The sequence below is a fragment of the Mytilus galloprovincialis genome, chromosome 5 (assembly GCF_965363235.1).
Source record: "Mytilus galloprovincialis chromosome 5, xbMytGall1.hap1.1, whole genome shotgun sequence".
Lineage (NCBI taxonomy): Eukaryota > Metazoa > Mollusca > Bivalvia > Mytilida > Mytilidae > Mytilus > Mytilus galloprovincialis.
Genome location: NC_134842.1, coordinates 12,239,042 through 12,252,961, shown reverse-complemented (window position 1 = coordinate 12,252,961; position 13,920 = coordinate 12,239,042). Strand labels below are relative to the sequence as shown.

Genomic DNA, 13,920 nt, shown 5'->3' with positions numbered 1-13,920 from the left:
ATATTGATCTTAATCACAAACATGTACCAAAGCTTAAAATAAAACCTTAATATCTACCACAATATACCTGTCATTTCCATCAATAATTTTCTTTGTAGCTGGTATATTGATAGGTAACAGTAAGAACCTGCTTCTCCAGAACTTCAATGACTGCAAATACAAGTCAAACATTGTATAATTAATAATTCTTATTGACAGAAAATGTACCTTTTAAATGCTTTGTAATATTGAGGTTGTTAAGTTCTTCAAGATTACATACCTAATGTTACCAGAAAAACAATGATGAAATGACACAAATTTTCATCATACCTTATCATTTTGCAAGAGATCATAGGATCTTGTGTGAATCTACTACATTAAAATAATATACCAGTACTTAAGAAATTACCCTAACTAGGTGTCGCTCACCTTGGTCTATGTGAATATTAAACAAAGGAAGCAGATTGATTCATGACAAAATTGTGTTTTGGTGATGGTGATGTGTTTGTACGTCTTGCTTTACTGAACATTCTTGCTGCTTACAGTTATCTCTATCTATAATGAACTTGGCCCAGTAGTTTCAGTGAAAAATGTTAGTAAAAATTTACAAATTTTATAAAAATTGTTAAAAATTGACTATAAAGGACAATAACTCCTTAGGGGGTCAATTGACCATTTCAGTCATGTTGACTTATTTGTAAATCTTACTTTGCTGTACATTATTGCTGTTTAAAGTATCTCTATCTATAATAATATTCAAGATAATAACCAAAAACAGTAAAATTTCCTTAAAATTACCAATTTAGGGGCAGCAACCCAACAACGGGTTGTCCGATTCATCTGGAAGTTTCAGGGCAGATATATTTTGACCTGATAAACAATTTTACGCATGTCAGATTTGCTCTAAATGCTTTGGTTTATGAGTTATAAGCCAAAAACTGCATTTTACCCCTATGTTCTATTTTTAGCCATGGCAGCCATCTTGGTTGGATGGCCGGGTCACGCCACACATTTTTTAAACTAGATACCCCAAAGATGATTGTGGCCAAGTTTGGATTAATTTGGCCCAGTAGTTTCAGAGGAGAAGATTTTTGTAAAAGATTACTAAGATTTACGATAAAATGGTTAAAAATTGACTATAAAGGGCAATAACTCGAAAAGGGGTCAACAGACCATTTCGGTCATGTTGACTTAATTGTAAATCTAACTTTGCTGAACATTATTGCTGTAAACAGTTTATCTCTATCTATAATAATATTCAAGATAATAACCAAAAACAGTAAAATTTCCATAAAATTACCAAGCAACCCAACAACGGGTTGTCGGATTCATCTGAAAATTTGAGGGCAGAAAGATCTTGACCTGATAAACAATTTTACCCGTGTCAGATTTGCTCTAAATGCTTTGGTTTTTGAGTTATAAGCCAAAAACTGCATTTTACCCTATGTTCTATTTTTAGCCATGGCGGCCATCTTGGTTGGTTGGCCGGGTCACCGGACACATTTTTAAAACTAGATACCCCAATGATGATTATGGCCAAGTTTAGTTAAATTTGGCCCAGTAGTTTCAGAGGGGAAGATTTTTCTAAAAGATAACTAAGATTTACGAAAAATAGTTAAAAATTGACTATAAAGGGCATTAACTCCTAAAGTGGTCAACTGACCATTATGGTCATGTTAACTTATTTGTAGATCTTACTTTGCTGAACATTATTGTTGTTTACAGTTTATCTCTATTTATAATAATATTCAAGATAATAACCAAAAACAGCAAAATTTCCTTAAAATTACCCTTTCAGGGGCAGCAACCCAACAACGAAATGTCCAATTCATCTGAAAATTTCAGGGCAGATAGATCTTGACCTGATGAACAATATTACCCCCATGTCAGATTTGCTCTAAATGTTTTAGTTTTTGAGTTATAAGCCAAAAACTGCATTTTACCCCTATGTTCTATTTTTAGCCATGGCGGCTATCTCGGTTGGTTGGCCGAGTCACCAGACACATTTTTTAAACTAGATACCCCAATGATGACTGTGGCCAAGTTTGGTTAAATTTGGCCCAGTAGTTTCAGAGGAGAAGATTTTTGTAAAAGTTAACGAAGGACGACGACGGACGACGATGTTGACGCCGGACACCAAGTGATGAGAAAAGCTCACTTGGCCTTTCGGCCAGGTGAGCTAAAAATTAAAACAGTGTATTTAAAAGTAAGTTCCTACCTCTAACAGACCAAAATCTGCTTCCCCATGTGTACAAATGTATTGATCAATGTAGTTACTACCTCTAACAGACCAAAATCTGCTTCCCCATGTGTACAAATGTATTGATCAAAGTAGTTCCTACCTCTAACAGACCAAAATCTCCTTCCCCATGTGTACAAATGTATTGATCAAAGTAGTTCCTACCTATAACAGACCAAAATCTCCTTCCCCACGTGTACAAATGTATTGATCAAAGTAGTTCCTACCTCTAACAGACCAAAATCTCCTTCCCCATGTGTACATATGTATTGATCAAAGTAGTTCCTACCTCTAACAGACCAAAATCTCCTTCCCCATGTGTACAAATGTATTGATCAATGTAGTTCCTACTTTTAACAGACCAAAATCTCCTTCCCCATGTGTACAAATGTATTGATCAAAGTAGTTCCTACCTCTAACAGACCAAAATCTCCTTCCCAATGTGTACAAATGTATTGATCAAAGTAGTTCCTACCTCTAACAGACCAAAATCTCCTTTCCCATGTGTACAAATGTATTGATCAAAGTAGTTCCTACCTCTAACAGACCAAAATCTCCTTCCCCATGTGTACAAATGTATTGATCAAAGTAGTTCCTACCTCTAACAGACCAAAATCTCCTTTCCCATGTGTACATATGTATTGATCAAAGTAGTTCCTACCTCTAACAGACCAAAATCTCCTTCCCCATGTGTACATATGTATTGATCAAAGTAGTTCCTACCTCTAACAGACCAAAATCTCATTCCCCATGTGTACATATGTATTGATCAAAGTAGTTCCTACCTCTAACAGACCAAAATCTCCTTCCCCATGTGTACATATGTATTGATCAAAGTAGTTCCTACCTCTAACAGACCAAAATCTCCTTCCCCATTTGTACACATGTATTGATCAAAGTAGTTCCTACCTCTAACAGACCAAAATCTCCTTCCCCATGTGTACATATGTATTGATCAAAGTAGTTCCAGTTGTAGTTCTCTAATTTTTCATTTTTAAATTCACTCCATGAGACATCATATCCCAGAGAATCTGGTACCTTAAACCTGTATCTGTAGGAGTACGATAAGGTGGGCTGCTCATGTCTGAAAGTGTAAATCAATGTATGTAGAGTATTGGAAAAAATATTAGTGACTCTTTTTTCATTTTTATGATTTTGAATCCACTGATGTAGAAGAGTAATTGTAGCTTAAATTTTTTAAGCGCAGTTTCAAGTATTTTCAGTGGTTAAACCGTTAAAAATATCCCTAAGAACCAACATTTAGTAAGGAATAACAGTACTGTAGTTGAAGAGGTACCGTAAATTGGCAATTTGATGATTGCAAATGCAGTTTTACTGGGGACACATTACCTTGGTCTATATCTGGTCACAGTTATTGTTGATCCAACCCTTCTTATCTTGTGAAATATCCTTCCTATACTCAAATGATATTCCTCCTACAATACACAAAACAATTATTTTACATATGCGATACATTTTCTAATATTTTATGAGGTGGTTTTCTCATATGCCTAACTGTTGATCAATATTTCTTCTTTCTGGATAAAAGAGTATTTTTTCTTTTCTTCACAACTTAATTTTTTTCAGATGAAACTAATTTGGATGCTTTTTTCCCCAAGATAATAAACTATAACAGTACTTTATATGCATTAATAAAATAGTTTAGAAAACATTGTCAAAGAATATGCAAAAACAGAAAAAACAAATAAAAATGTTTTCCTTGACCTTCTGTGTATTCAGCTATTTTTAGATACTTTATTTCATGGCTTTGGTATAAAACCCAAAGGAAATTTGCATGTCATTAAAAATTAAAGTTCATGGTTCACTATGCATAGGAAATCCACAAAAAATAGTACCCAGGAATAATGATGAATTCACAGTATTTATGATATAAAGTTTAGTTTACATGTCAATATTGTCAAACTGTATACACCAGTGGCACTTACAGAAGGTTCCTGTCTTGGTCTAGCTCTCATTAGTCCCATGGAGTACTGCTGACCTGGTACCAGTTTAGACTGGGATACAGGACTTGTACTAGCTGACAGGACAATGATTTGGAAACCCTGTGCCAATCTGGATGATATTAATTCTCTGAAAACTTGGACAGTTGATAGAGGTTTCTTAGGGTTGATTTTATCTGAATCTGACCTAAAAAAAATAAATCAATAATTATTGCAATGCATATGTCAAGCCAACAAATAATAATATTCACAAACAACAAAATTATTTTAACAATTAACAAGTTCTTTGCACATATGATGCTACTCTACATATTTGTTATGGTAAATGCTCAAGTATGAAATAGTTGTTCTCTAAAATGAAAATATTTTTTCTGTTTATCTTATAATCCTTTCCCAAAGAGGACAAGGGTTCTGTTAACGTACATATATCCTTTCAAGCAGAGGTGGATACCCCTTACTAAGATATAGATGACTGTTACTGTTCCACAAGATGTGAAAACGGCTTACACAGTACATTTCAACTTTAAATAGATTCAAACAAAATGAAAATATGAAAATTAAAATCGTACTGGTTCATATCAAAGTTAACATCTTCTGGGAGTAGGTTATAATCTGATACCACATAGTCATTGGTCAGACTTTGTTTCTCTGGGAAATAGTCTGTTGTGATTGGTAGAGAGGCTGGCATTGTCAACGACTTCCAATCAACACCTGCAAATATAATCAGAATTTTTAAAAATTCTGAAAAGAAAAAAAAAAACATTTGCAAATTGTTTTAAAATTGATCATTGCTTAGTATTGACATTATCTTTATTCAAACTATATCATTTATTACACACAAAACAATTAATCTGATACATTTACCTATTCCTTCAGTCAAAGTATTTTTCATAGCGGATTATTGTTTCATTAAAACTTTTTAATTTCAAATATTTTGTAGGATTTACTGAATAAGACAGTAAATCCCTGCTGTTAATTGACTTATTTATTAAATGAATTATCACATAGAAATATACAGTGCTCCCAACTGACCATTCACATGTAAACAACAACAAACGACTATATGATAGAGGAGATTATGGGGAATTATAAATGATGCAATGTTCAAGTTGATGGATATATGCAGATATGTTTCAAAACACTGATTTGCTAGCAATCCTTCAAATTTTCATAACTATATGTGTAGGCTAACTTGACTTTATATACAGCAATGCAAGTATTTGTTCTATAATTATGTACCATTGAAATTTTAAGTATCTCAATTAGACCATAAATAAATCAAAAAGATTTCTTGCACCTGAGTTTATTTTAACTTGAATTTCATCTACATGTAGAACTTTTTACACAATTTTTACATATTGGATTCCTTTTTGCTCCAGTAAAACAGATGACTACAGGTAACTTTACCTTGAATCTACCCGAGTTCCTTCGGACTTATATGTTTTCAAGCTGTTATTTTATTAAATCTACGGCTTATAACTTATAGTTACACCTTATGTAAGAGTCCTTGGTTTTGATTGGTTGATAGCCAGTGTATTTTTCACCAATTTATTGTTATCAAATGAATATCGCTCATTTTTTAATGCCGTCAGGATCATGTGCAAAAAGGATATGCCTCTTTTACCATCTGTGCCGTGGTATTTGCCAAAAAATTCTCAATCCTACTGGACGCTTGTAATGTCACGATCATCGATGCGTTTTTGAACGTAAACATTCAGTGTATTTAAACAGATATAACATGTTCTTGAGAGATATTTACGAAAAATACCCATCCTTAACATAATATATCTGTTCATAAACCATCTTTGTACTATGGTATGGAGACTAATAATTGAATTATAAATCATTATTTAAAGTTTGTTTAATCATTCATGTTTTCTTACTGAGACTATGAAATGATATGATCAAATAAGCACTAATATGGATAAACCAGCATGTGCAGTACTAAAGATATCGCCCTGATGATATTAATACAGCTTTTCTCTCTGTTCCAATACAGAATAATGCTGCATCGGCCTATGAGCTACCGGTAATATGTCAACTTCTAGGTACAAATGAATTTTTTAAGTAGCTGAATGCCAAAACATGTATGCCAATTACCATAAAAAGCTCTAAAAGAAAAAGCACAATGTTTAAAAAAAGCTTGAAAAGCTTCACTAAAATCTATTTAGAGCTAATTTCTAAATGCATGTAGATTTAGACTTTGGTTGGCTTGCTTGACCTGTTTGTATACACGTTTGATCAATCATTGTTGTTAAGGTTGATGACATCTGCAAACAATACAAACAGGGGAGTTTGGCCTGTACTCGAAAATCAACCAATCAAATTGCGGGATTTCATGTTTATAGCATGATTTTTGTGCTCAGAGCACTGAGCAAAGTTTTATGCCTTCAAGGCCAGGTGCCAATCTTAATTACAATGCTTGATCAAACAATTATACAAACAAAGCAAGCAAGCCAACCAAAGTCTCAATATACAAGCATTAGGAAATTAGCTTTAAAAGCTCTGTATAACTTGTTCTGCAAGCAATTATAGCAAAACATAAAATCAGATTTAGCAATCAATACTTTACATACATGGTCTTTCGCAAAACAATCACATCCGCTGGTTTATAATATTTGTAATAATTTTTAACTGGGCTAGAAATGCCTAGGTTTATTTCTTTTTTAGAAAGGGTCAAACAAATACTTGTCAGTTGTTTGGCAATGGAATCAGTCAATCATTAAAAATTAGACCTTTGTATCTATGAAGCAGTTAGTTTCTGCATGCATGTGTTAACACTAAATATAATGTTGGAGAATCTGGGGTGAAATTCCTTTACCGGATAACCATTAAAATCATTATTTCAAGTGAAAGTATACATGTGGCAATACAACACATTCAATTAAGATATAAATAAAAAGAACAATGTGCCCATGGAACACAGATGCTCCCTTTGTAAATACATGTACCGGTAGATGTATACGGTAAGTTACACAGTTTTTATATTTTTAAAGGGACATAACTCAGGAACACTGAAAGTAATGCCACCCAAATTCAAACTGGTATGAGCTGAGGCCCACCTCAAGATGCAGGATTTTTTCACTGCATTGAAGACCTATTGGTGGCCTTCGGCTGTTATCTGCTCTTTTGTTGAGTTGTTGTCTCTTTGACATATTCCCCATTTCCATTCTCAATTATATTGATCTGTGTTAAGTGGTAATAAGCATTGTGTGTAAGTTTCATAACATTTAGTTGTTGGTAAAGTAAAGTTTAATAGTGTGGAAACAGCATACTCAGATTTTTTTTCAAAAATATCCACGAAGAGCATAAAAACATTGACCATTCAAAAATGTTGCTTTAAATAATTTCGTTTCAGTAATACTTAATTTGAATAACAGTACACAATAAAAAGTATTAACCCTTTGAATATGTAAGAGGTGTTGTTTTTAGGAAAACATATAGACATGCCATCTTAAAAAAACGCACAGACAAATATTAAACACAGAAAATTATAAGACACATAGACATGTAAAAAGTCAACAAATAAAGTCTTAAAAATCTGTAAAAAGAAATGTATAATTTGTTAGTAGAAACTGAAAGCATTATCTGCACTGCAAACTAGGTCGCTGTTGTCAAATTATACCTGACAAAAACAGTCAATGAATGTCAGACTAAAAGTAATCAGATGTATAAAAAAAGGAGGATATGGTATGATTGCCAATGAGACAACTACTAGTCCTTGGTAAATGTAGTGATAATTTTTTCCATAGCAAATATACAATACCTCAGATAATTTTTTTTTACTAAAAAGAACCATAATATCTGACAGATCTTAATAAGCATGTTTTTCAAAGGTTAATATTCAGTTTTTATACAAAAGGTATGGAGCACAATGTGGGAACCTTTAAGGGTATCCAAAATTATTCTTCACTAGAAAATTAACTGACAAGAAGTACAGATGGAAAAAGGCCTTAAATTTTTTCTTGTTTAAATAAGGAACAATTTCAAATTTGCATTCAATACAAACACTCATTTTTTTGTCAGATATAACATAACAAAAATAAATCACACCAAAGATAATATATAATATGCATTCATACCTGTTAAAATCTAGTTTGAAATTAGCTGTTATTTACAAGCATACAATAATATATTAGCAATCACTTTTATAATAGTATACTTATAATTTAGGAGCATACATACAATGTTAAGAACTTCATTTTCTTCAAATATTTTTTTGCAAACTCTTGAATAGATTTATTCATTTAATTTTATGTTTCATCTTTTAAAAATGAAAGATGTGCAGCTTACTAAGACCAACATAAGATTTTTAACAGAAATGAAGCATTTACAACAGAAATAAAAAATGCAAGTAGTAAAGCAAAATTCCCACAATGCACCTCTGCATGCCACATAGTGCTTTTGTAAATTTTGGACCACAACATTTGAAGAAAATGGTGAGAAAATCTACAAAAGGTAAAAATACACTAATTCATACTTATTCCGGCACAAAAATTTTTGGACTGAAAATCAGTCCCTAGAAGAGGTTTAATCAAACACGACTCTGACTGAATATTTCTGTGACTTTCGGCTGGCCGCCAATCAGTACCTGAAATTCAATATCCCACTGAACATTATTATAATGTTAATATAATACAAGTTTATTCCCGATTCATGTTTTAAAACAGTTGCCTCCCTTGTTTGTATAGATTTGCTTTTTATAATGCAACATTACTTTTTTTACTAAACAACAAAAAGAGAAAGCTAGCTGAGATTCTACCAGAACTGCATATTTATTTGATTGAGATTAAACAAGAATGACTAAGACTAGTATTTCAAGGGTAAAAAATGAAAATATAAAATAAAGCAAGGGTTAGAGAAAGTTCGTATGTGGAAACACAATGATTTACTATATGCTCTCTTAAATATTTTTCAAGGAGCATGAATTTCATGACTTTCAGAGCACTTTGTGAATTTTCCCTGGACACAGGCAATTATGTGTCATATTGTTCCCATTATTAGAAGCAAAAAATAAAATAAAATACAGGAAACATTATCAGCTTGTAGAAAATGAGAGTAAAGAGGATGACAAACATGGTCACTTCTGATGACCTAAGAAGATGCCAAACACTGTTAAAGAAAAATACTTTTCCTATTCCTGTGATCTTACCAATGCCTACTAATATGTACATGTATATAGTCATGAATAATTGGATAAGGACTCTGAAACAAATAGTGAATCAAGAATAATGAAATAGCACTGAGACTGGCAGTGTATTGTTACTGCTGTGTGAAGTAGACACAAAACAGAATCTATAGAAATGTCTATGAACAAATAAGCTGAAGAAATAGACCTCAGCAGAATGGACTGAAAATTGTTTTCTAACATTCAAACAACAACTAGCTGGTCGCTGTGTCTATCAAGAGGTGTATCATATGACCCCACAAGCAATGTATGTCTATTGGGACAGTTAGCATGTTATATGTACAAAAGCCTAATAAAAAGAAAGAAGTATGAGTTGAAAAAAATGAAAACTACATTTTATAAATGTCATGCATTCAAGGCGCTTTTCTGTATTTACCTTTATCAGGAACACTCAAAGCCGAATATATGAAAACCAATGACTTGTGAATAAGAGATAAAGAATAGAAATGATATACCTTGCTTTGTAAAAAGAATACTAGAACACACCCGTGAAATCGCGGGCATTCAGAGCGTGGTTGAAAGTATGTAAAGTGTTGTAGGAAGAATTTTGTAAAATATTTAATGACTTGAGAATTTTAGGAAAAGTATCAAAAGTCATAGGTACTTGGGGACAGGAAAAAGTTTTTTGTATCCCTCCTCCTATTTCCAAAATTCCAAATTTTTGGTTTTCTATTTATTTCATTATGAACATACATTTAGTATATTATGAACATTCAAGGCAGGAGCCTGTAATTCTGTGGTTGTCGTTTGTTTATGTGTTATATATTTGTTTTTTGTACACACATAAGGCTGTTAGTTTTCTCATTTGAATTGTTTTACATTGTCATTTCGTGGCCTTTTATATCTGACTATTGGTATTGACTTTGCTCATTGTTGAAGGCCATAAGGTAACCTATAGTTGTTAATTTGGGTGTCATTTTGGTCTCTTATGGAGAGCTGTCTCATTGGCAATCATACCACATCTTTTTTTTTTTTGTAATCAATGAATTTATGTAAAGGATTTAAAGACTGGAGAATTTCAGAAAGGGTATCAAAAGTCATAGGTACTTTGGGAAAGGACAATTGTTTTTCTAGCCCGGCTCCTCCTTTTCCCCCCAAAAAATGTTCTCTATTAATTTTAATAACACATGAATAATTTTAGCGCTTAACTGTATATTATGAACATTCATAAAGGGGGTGGTGGTGTCGTAGGGTTCCTGATCCCGATATCCCGGGCTTACATGTACAAACATGAAATCCCGAGGTCCCAAATTTAATAAGAATTAAATATCCCGTCATCCCGAAATTCCTATCTTAAAAGCACCCGATCCCGACGTCCCGAAAAGGTCCTGCCCCCCTCTCATTCATTACTATAAAGTGTATTTTGCTTTTACTTTTAATTCTCAGTTTAATAATCGATCCACGGCGGTCATTGATATATTATACAGACCATCTCTATCTAATAAACTCTGTGACCGCCGTGGATAGTTAACTTGAAAATGATATCAGACAGAAAATACTCTTTATTCGTAGTATATGTATGTTCAAGGTATACAGAAAAACGCAAACCGGAAGTCTAATATGACTTAAAATTTCGTCCAATGACGGAAACATATCCGGACGCCTTTTTTCTCGTTTTTCTCCCAAAATAACTCAATCTGAATAACCATATGAATGGATGACAAATATGACTATCCACTGTACCTAAAAGACATAGATGCGTGTTGATTGATTTATTGTGGAAGGAAGAGAAGCGACACCCAAAATGAGGTCTTCTCGTTTAATAGTATAGATACCTTGCTTTGTAAGAATAATATAGTAAGAAGTTAAGAATGTGTATGAAGTTTAAAAATAGTCAATACTAGCAAAGGAATCTGTGTCATAAAAAAATACATCAAGCACTATGTGTAACTGCAGTGTGCTAAGGGAAAGTCTAGAGAAATAATGTGTTTTTTATAATCATACTTTTTAAATGAAAAATAAACAATCAACAACTGTCATTAACTTACTGTGTAATTTTAACTGAATATACACATAACTACACCTATGTCATAAAGATAAACCAGATATTTCTGTATTCATATTTTTACAAGTTTTGAGATTCATTTTATTCAGGTAAATCAAAATTTTCAACCACTATAGTTTGAAATTTCTTGTTTTATTAATTAATATGCAAGTCATGTAATGTATTTTGAAAATAGATATATGCATAAAATATACAAATATACAAAAATAATTTTCCTTCTTGTCCAAAAAAAAAAATCATTGACATAAATTTAAAGCATAAGCAAACACCATGCAGATTAACCAGAATGCAACATCATGCAAAACAATAACAACCAATCAAAACATGGAAAAATCTACAAAGAACCATGTGAAGAATTCAACTAAAGAAAAAGGTGCAAGATTGATTAAAGTAACTGTCCTGAGTATTATACACAATGTCTGAAGATATTATAAATGTCTATAGCAATCATGGGAAAGATATAGGATTTTTGTAGATGTTTATGAGTATATATAATATATAAGTTCAGCCAATACCTTACTATTTATGCAAAATAACTAATAATATTTGGATTATAATATCAAGATAAGGATATTTCTCATTATTCGACTATTAATAAATAAATTGTTGACAAAAAGATAGGATTTCGCCAGTATTTTTGAATATTGAAATCAAAATGTAGGGCCAAGAAATACTGTGGAAATGAAAAATGCCAATGCAAAGTTTAATTTTGGACCATTCCGACCTCATGTGGACCAATTTCCAAAAACTTAATAAACGGTTAGATTCAGCATATTTAAGAACCCCAAAAATTCAAGAATAAAACCCCATTGAAATTGGTCAAGAAATGAGCAATTTATACAAAGTATTAGAAAAGTATTGTTTTTGGCCCCTTTTTCCTAAACAGTTAGGCCACAACTCCAAAAATCAATCCCAAACTTCCTTCATTGGAATGGAACCTTGTGGTTCAATTTCAGAAAGATTCTTACACTTACAAACCAGTTATTGTCTAGAAAAATACTTATTTTGACCCCTTTTGGGTCCCTTGTTTATAAACTTGGGACCATAACCCCCAAAATCAATCCCAACCTTCATTTTGTGGTTTTAAACCTTGTGTTTAAATTTCAAAGATTTTTGATTTCAGATAATAAATTGCCTAGTATATAAAGTGAGTATACTGTTTTAAAAATATAGACAAATCTTCATGGTTTTCAGATATATTGGATACAGACATATTCTTTATTTACATTTGATAGATTTTTGGCGTTTTAAATGGTGAAATAAATGAATTCAATAACAGAATATGGAAACAGGTAATAAACCATGAAAACTTGTATCATAAACAGGACTATTTTGTGTATAGATGGAGAGGTTTCAAAAACTATGAATATATCATTATAAATAGGCATTTCTCTGATTATAAAATATGACAAATCAAACATTATATACAAACCTGTTGTCATTTCTGGACTCCATTCCTGCTCCCCTGTTGGACCCCACAGATACGATTTGTCTTTAGCTGACTTACTCCGCCCAGACACTGAACCTAAGTAAAAATAAATACAATTTTGAAATGAGCCTATCTAATTGATCTACATCCTATTTGATTAAACTAGTTTATGCCTAAAGTAATTAATTAAAAAAGTCTCCCATTTAATAATACAAGTTTCTACATGTTGTTATCAGTAATACAAGGTTATTGGACTGGTATTATCTGGAGTATAACTAAACATTCTAGTTCAGTCTATATTGTGCAGTAACCATTATTTTGGTTTTTCCTGTTTCGATTAGGGCTTTATGGTTTTTATGCTCTCAAATATTATAATTTTTTCACTTCCAAAACTTTTGGTCTGAAGGTTATTGAAGAAGCATGTGTTGTACAATTTTGGTTTGCTATGAATGGGTTGGTACCATTGCTGATGGACTATCAATCTGTAGATAGCCATCAACCTAAAAACCATTACTTCAGTACAGATATGATTAAATAAAACATAATTGTCTTCACATTTCCTGTTCACAGACTAAAACATAATTGTCTTCACATTTCCTGTTCACAGACTAAAACATAATTGTCTTCACATTTCCTGTTCACAGACTAAAACATAATTGTCTTCACATTTCCTGTTCACAGACTAAAACATAATTGTCTTCACATTTCCTGTTCACAGACTATGTACAGTGAGTAGTTACATCAGCACATCATTTTTCTTACTATTTAATTCAAGCACAGGCAATGTAATCTGATTAAGTTTGGTGAATAGCCCAATAAAGTTTATCTGTGGTTGGAATTCATTTATTTTCTGGGAACTATTAAAACTTTGTAGTTGGTTGAAGATTTGAATTCACTTGTGCCCACGAAACCCACAAATACAAATATCAAACAAAAATAATGAATCCACAGAACTTATTTCCTACCTAAGTCGTTCATGAATACTGATGATCCTGTTGATGATGGCCAATGTGGATCAGTGTTTCCTTGGTAACTTGAATGAAGGGGAGATAACCCTAAACTACTACCTCCAGAGTCTCGTCCTTCATTTCTGTTATAAAAAAAACAACAACAATAAAA

General features: G+C 32.3%; 1 protein-coding gene and 1 long non-coding RNA gene across 6 annotated transcripts in view; one reads left to right on the top strand and one right to left on the bottom strand.

Annotated features, from left to right (window-relative positions):
* LOC143075159 (GATOR complex protein Iml1-like) overlaps positions 1 to 13,920 on the bottom strand; it is a 73,517-nt gene that overhangs the window by 21,189 nt on the left and 38,408 nt on the right. For 4 of the 5 annotated variants that reach the window (XM_076250486.1, XM_076250488.1, XM_076250487.1 and 1 more), the window contains exons 21-28: positions 13,767 to 13,891; positions 12,805 to 12,897; positions 8,660 to 8,770; positions 4,749 to 4,890; positions 4,165 to 4,366; positions 3,569 to 3,654; positions 3,128 to 3,302; positions 68 to 150 (exon numbers count right to left, since the gene is read on the bottom strand). In XM_076250486.1, the coding sequence (XP_076106601.1) occupies positions 68 to 150; positions 3,128 to 3,302; positions 3,569 to 3,654; positions 4,165 to 4,366; positions 4,749 to 4,890; positions 8,660 to 8,770; positions 12,805 to 12,897; positions 13,767 to 13,891 (1,017 nt within the window). The remainder of the gene's footprint in view (positions 1 to 67; positions 151 to 3,127; positions 3,303 to 3,568; positions 3,655 to 4,164; positions 4,367 to 4,748; positions 4,891 to 8,659; positions 8,771 to 12,804; positions 12,898 to 13,766; positions 13,892 to 13,920) is intronic. The other variant, XM_076250490.1, reaches the window with a different exon arrangement.
* Positions 6,484 to 13,920, top strand: part of LOC143075162 (uncharacterized) — a 227,498-nt gene continuing 220,061 nt past the window's right edge. Inside the window, exon 1 of the long non-coding RNA XR_012978241.1 lies at positions 6,484 to 6,579. This is a non-coding gene — a long non-coding RNA (uncharacterized LOC143075162). The remainder of the gene's footprint in view (positions 6,580 to 13,920) is intronic.